General features: G+C 39.2%; 1 protein-coding gene across 2 annotated transcripts in view; it reads left to right on the top strand.

Moving 5' to 3' along the window:
* Window positions 1-321: 321 nt before the first annotated feature.
* gpm6bb (glycoprotein M6Bb) overlaps window positions 322-6,378 on the top strand; it is a 34,032-nt gene continuing 27,975 nt past the window's right edge. The window contains exon 1 of one of the 2 annotated variants that reach the window (XM_014018679.1): window positions 322-457. In XM_014018679.1, the coding sequence (XP_013874133.1) occupies window positions 454-457 (4 nt within the window). In that variant the 5' untranslated portion in view covers window positions 322-453. The remainder of the gene's footprint in view (window positions 458-6,378) is intronic. The other variant, XM_014018680.1, reaches the window with a different exon arrangement.

The following is a 6,378-nucleotide window of genomic DNA, read 5'->3' as shown; positions in this document are numbered from 1 at the left end:
CCTCTTTGTTTTTCAAATGAACACATTAATAAATTAAATACAAAAATAAAAACAACAAATATATCTATCTGATTRTCATCTTATAATTCAATCACTGTCCAAGCTGAGGTCATTTTGAGTCATCTATGACAGGTAAGACAGCAGCTGCAAATAACCTCTCCACAAAACCAGAACATTCCTTTAAGAGATGCTTTGATCCTTATTTTTTGTGGATCTCTGGACTTTGAGCCAAACTTCATGATGTGGACTGGAGGTGGAGGGGTGGGCTGAGGTCCTCCCTCTTAGTAATCCCCTCTGTAGTGACGTCACCACGCTGCCTCCGCGAGGACTCAGCCAGTGTAGTTTCCGACCAGCCTGCAGTGAAGTCAGCGTGCTCATCCCGTCCGCGCGGCTGGAGCTTCAACTTTCAGCTCATCTCTTCGCTTCGGCGCATTTTGGGAAACTGTCGACATCATGGGTAAGTGTTGCTGAGAACACTCCCCCTCAGCTGAGGAGATGGATTTAGGAGTTTTCCTGATGACAGCACGCTCCAAAGCGCCTCTCATCCAACTCGGTGTTTTGTTTGTTTGTTTGTTTTTTTTTAATTTCGGGGCGCGCCTGTTGGGTTGAACGAAGTTTCCCCGCATTAAAGTTGCGCTGCAGAGCAGAAGCTGCTGACCTGGTTTAGAGGAGCAGCCTGCTGAAGCAGCTAAAGGAAAGCGATTAGGCAGAGATTACTGGAGATTCCTCCAGTCCAGGTCTGTGGAGGTGTTAAACCCGGGTCAGCTTCAGTCTCCAGACGCACGGTGCGCACTTCAGTCAGACTTTTATCTCCAGCCCAACCAGGGCCAGCACTATCTGCATCATTTCTGATTACAACTCATTGATCACGTGACAGTGATTGGCTGAAAAGGGGGCTATGTTTTTGATCAGCTCTGGCTCCAGCTTGTAAAAAAAACAACCTGAAGAGCTGAGCTGTGAGGCTGACTCATCTTTAAAAGACTTCCAAGTGTTAACCATCTGGACTCCCAACTTGGAAATTGTATAAAATCCTGTGGATGCTTTGAAACTTCTCACTAAGACTTTTAAATTATGCTAATTAGAAACAGGTGACTCCAGTTCTATAAGGAATCTGTAAAAAAAAATTGCTCTAATTGTAACAGTGTGTTTACTTTTGGGTCTGTTAGCAAAATATCTCATGAACTAGTAGTTGAGTTGTATTGAAACTCTCMAAAAATAATTACTAGATAACCATCTACAACTGTTTAACTTCTGGGATTAACTGGTTTCAAGATGGCCGCCACAGGTAATTAAATGTTGAAAGCACAAAATGACTGTAACTCAGGTAATTTTACACATATTGAGCAAAATTTGTGTTTGAAAGTAGCTAAGAGTTATCTCTATTAGATGTGCCAAGCGCTAACGGATTCTGCAAGATAATTGTTGAAAACACGGACGTTAACTGTCTGCGTCAACCCTGACTGTCTGTTAGCAAAATATCTCACAAACCACTGGGTGGATTTTAATGAAACAGTCAAAATGTCATGATGAGGTGCTCATCTGCACCTGACTGGCTTTTGGGTTTTATCTAATTGCAGATCAACCTTAGCAAACCCAAAAATAGTTTTAAATGAGTCAGTTTTACAGACACTAAGCTAAAATTTGATTTAGTAGTAGCCAAGAGCCATCCCAAACACATAACAGATTGCACAAGATTAATGTTTGGAGTTCAGGCATGCAAAGTTTACATGCATGCCTTCAAGAAATGCTACTTTAAATAGAAAAATTATATTCTGTCATTTTGAGCTGTTCAATTGGAATCTGTCCACTTTTTTTGTTTGATTGCTTTGTTTGTCACAGTGCAGCTGAGGCTCTGGGGGAACGCTGTGAGAAAGTGTATCAATGCTCATTAATTCGCTCTGAAGCTCCCACAGAAGAGCCTTTGTGCTCCTAATTTGGAGCTGCTCCTTTGTGCGACTTCAGTGGCTCCTCATGTAGGGAGAGAGGGAGAAGTTCTCTGAAGTGCAAGTTTCATAGCGGATGCCCTGCGAACTAATTCCCCACAGACCCTCATTCACTGTCTCACACAGGATATTACTCTGCATAGCAATCAACCTTTGTGCATTGTCTGATGGCTGAAGCACCCATTTTATTTTCAAATGCTTTCACAGTCCCTCTGATTAAAAAAAAATGTGTGCACATGACGGGACTCGTTCGGAGACTCGTTTGCTGAAGTAAATGTATCCCTCTGGGTGCCACATGACTTTGTTTCATGTGAGATATCTGTGAAAACAGAACAAGGATCAACTGTGATGCAGTCCAGCCCAAAATAAACAGGATGTCACGAAGCTGATTGTGTGCGAAGCTGTCACACGTGTCACAGATGTTGTTTTACATAACTCCCAATTGATTTGATTTGATTTTGAGTTGACTTTTAACTTGTTTGTTGGAGAAATTCACCATTATCGAAATTGATTTGAGTTAAACTTGTGCAGGGGCAGAGCTAGGTTGTTTTGCCAGGGGTGGCCAAAGCATTTTGTTTAGGGATTGCATTCAAATAAAAATAGCCCCCCCCCCCGGAATTGAAAATTCAACATGGCCACCACACCTAATTCTCAAATGGCTTTAATTCAGCTGTTTTAAGAAGTTTTTAGCTGAAATTTTGTGTGATCGTAGTTRAGAATAATCCAAAAATTGTGCTGAATGTGAGTCACAACTTATTATTCAGCCATTTTTATGCATATAAAGCTGAAAATTAGTGTATACGTAGCTGAAACAATCTTTAATAAATCAAAATTTCAAGATGGCCACCACAGCAAACTTTAAAATGCTATAATTCAGCCATTTAAAGACTTTGTTGTGGAGTAGCTACGAATGATCACATGCCGATTACTGATGCTAATCACAAATCAACCACTAACCACTCATGTCAATGCTAATTTCACAAAGGGCTATAACTCAGCCATTTTTAAACATRCACATACAGTAGTATCAGAGAACAATCTTTAACAAAATCTAAATGCAAAAACAAAATCCAAGACCCACACACTTGGCGTTTATTTGGGGGTGGCCAATCAGCAGCCACCCCTGTGGCTCCGCCCCTGAATCTGCAAGAGGATCATTTCATCTGATTTAAAATCAGGTATATAAATAAGTTATTTAGGGTTARTTCTTTGGAAAAACTGCAATATTAAAAATGAATTATTTGTTTATCACATAAGAAAGCTGCCCTGATGATATTTACCAATGATTTGGCAATGCTTTTTTATTTTATTGCCCAAACACAAGAGCCATTTCTGTAGTTTTATTGTATTTTTGTCTTGACTGAGTGTCCAYAGTTGGAAATGTGTTCTGAAAATAAGCTTGGAACCCCTCAGTCTCCTCAGTTTTCCATCTTTAGATATTTTAATCATGCATTAAATAAGAGATTAGGTCGACATCTCTACTTTGAGCCTGTTCCTCATATAAAAAAATGAAGAAGGTGCTTTATATTCTTCCTTATGGGAATTTTTTAACCTTCTTGACAGCATATTTTGTATTCATAGTGGTGTTATTGAATAGGTCATTGACACTGGATACAAAGCAGAAGTGTTGCATCGTTGTAAGAAATGTCGCAAGTAAAAGTTCAAATATTCTGCTCTGGCTTAGTTATTTAATATTTGGTTGATACGTTAGTCCAGTTTTTACCACCTTTCAAACAATCAACATGGATATCTACTTTAGGCTTTAGGGATAAATTTCTTATTCCATTTTTTAAAATTCTACTGAATTGTAATGTGAACATGAAACTGTTCTATCCATGAATCAAAAACAAACAAATTGGCTTCATAAATCAACCAAAAGCTGTCTTGATTTCTACAGATTAGAAAGAGCCATTGGRAATTTCTAATCAGTGAATCTCTGATGTTTTCATGACTAAATAAAGTCCTTTCRTGACCTGATTTGTTTCTGCTGTTTCTTATCTGCTGTCAGTCTTGTGCTCTTTATTGAYGCACATTCCTGCTCCATCTGAACAACCAGGGTGTCTGGAAAATGTTACATCAGGGATCATTGTGGCTGAACTTTATGTGCGGTGACCCCCACATCCTGAGTCGGAGAAAAGGAAGGATCTACGAACGCTAAAGTGAGCCGCAGCACGATGTTCCGTCCACTCGCTGATCAACAACTTKTCAACTGAGGACACAGAACTAACAGAGTCAGAAATGTTTTTTTTTTCTTGTTTTTGCGGGGATACTTTTCGTTGACTCATGGTTCTTCTGCACGGAGGCTAATTGGAGGTCACATGACTCGCTTACCAAGATGTGCAACGAAAAACAAAATGAGTCAATGCGTTGACCCAAACCAAWTTTTGTTTCTGCTAACTTTTTCAGAGTAATGCATCATTTTTATGKCACCATAAATTGCCTCCCATCTTTGTTTTGCAGTCATTTATTGTGAAACATTTTATTTGTAATGAGGTAGTTGCCGTCATAGATGAGTTCTGGCCTGTTTGGCATCATTTTGAGCTTCTTCACTGATTGTACAACAGATGAAACCCATACAGTGTTTTCTGCAACTGTGCAGCTCCAAAAAAAATGACCCTCACCCTTTTTTTTTTCCAATCAAGACTTTATTCATTTCCTGCTCCACTTTGTTTCCCTACTTCCTCACCTCCTTTGGATTCCTCTCATCTTCTCTGAGAGCACTGCAGCTCTGCCAGGAGCAGTTGAGTTAATTTGCAGAGCTAACAAGTCCTCTGACGACAAAGAGAGGTTTTGAGGATTGTGACATGAAACAATAGGAATGGAAGTTTTCTTGCTCAAGTGTGAGTTCGCTCGTCACTTTCACTAAAAGCCAAAAACAGTAAAGGACTGAAGATTGAGTCGGTTTGCCTGGGAGCTGCTGCATGTTAGTGATATGTCGTAACCGCTTTGCTTCACATTTAGATCAAGGTTAAAATCCTCCCTACACGCTGGAATACACTGCTTTATTTCCACACGCACAAGCAGCGGAGCAACATGTCGGAAAAAATAAGCCAAAGATAGAATCGGATCTTTCTCTGCGCTCTGAGGAGCACAAAGCGATTATCAGTTAGAGAAATACAGTTTCTTCCTCAGTTTTTCATCATAGAGACACCAGTTTTGTGTGTGCAGAGTTAAATGCTTGCCAGTAGCAGTCTACATCGGTGTTTTGTTCACAGTCACAGGATTGTTCCAGAAGGCCTGTGGGGAAATAAAGGGGAAAGAGACGCTGCAGCTGATGAACATTTACTCACTGATCCAACAGGCATTCAGGCCTGTTGCAGTAGATTTGGCTATGTGTCATTCTACACAGAAGATTTTTTTTCCTTTTTTTTTACACCACAACTCAGTGAATATAAGCATTGATTTACATTGATACTCTTTCATTGATTAAATTATCAATGCTTTCCCAGAATGACCAGTTCAGGGCATCAATAAGTGCTTGACTGAAAGTTATTCTCACTTTGCCTCTACTCTGTGACAAACAGACACGCATATTCAGAGCTTTGGCTCACCTAGTTTGGTATAATTACAAAGGCTATTTGAACAAATTTCACTTTRAGGTCAAAAAGACTTCAGAAACTTGTATGTTTTTAAATGAAGAGCAAAGCAAGTCGGTTTAGAAAACCACATCTTACACCGATACTATCATTTCCTTTTTGTTTTCTTACTGTCTTGTGCCGTTTAGAAAAGTAAAACTGCTTCATTGTTGTGCTTTCTACCACTGAAAGTAAGAGTGAGTATGCTCTCTCTTAGCTTATACATTATTGTTGTCACAGATAAACGAAAGAGCTCGTAAACATATGTTTTTCATGGCTAAGGCCCTGTGCACACTAACCCARATACTGTATTTTGCTGCATTTTGTCAAAAGGTAAAAAAAAGGCAACAAATTGGCAAATGGAGTCACATGTAAAAAAAGGCTACAATTATTTTTGTAGAATATTTAGCCAGAATGTTCTGTCTTTGTATTTTTGCTGTTATCTGCACCTACTGTTGCAGTTTAGGAATTTCTTCATTTGTAACAAAAAAAATCTCTTGTTTGGTTGAAGATTATTCATTCAAATAGAGTAAAAGAAATAGTGAGGATAGTGTAGTCAGGGCCTTAGGTTAGGCAAATGTTTAACAGGTTGAGCGTTCCGCTTGCAGAGTTAAACACGAAAACTTTGTGCCATTGAGTGTAACCACGTAGAAGAATTTTAAATATTTCAGGTCTGTCACGTCATTTTTAGCCACAGATCACAATATTTTTGTTTGAACTCTCCAACGATAAGAATCATTAATGCTTCCAAACCTTTTGGCATTGAACTGTGCCTTATACTCTGTAGAAGTACCCCATTAATTAAAACACATTCAAAGTTGAGTGTGGGTTTCGGCATGCCTTTAAAGGGGCAATATCAT

The sequence above is a fragment of the Austrofundulus limnaeus genome, unplaced genomic scaffold (assembly GCF_001266775.1).
Source record: "Austrofundulus limnaeus strain Quisiro unplaced genomic scaffold, Austrofundulus_limnaeus-1.0 Scaffold199, whole genome shotgun sequence".
Lineage (NCBI taxonomy): Eukaryota > Metazoa > Chordata > Actinopteri > Cyprinodontiformes > Rivulidae > Austrofundulus > Austrofundulus limnaeus.
Note: the sequence above shows the minus strand (reverse complement) of the source record. Positions and strands in the feature narration are given on the sequence as shown.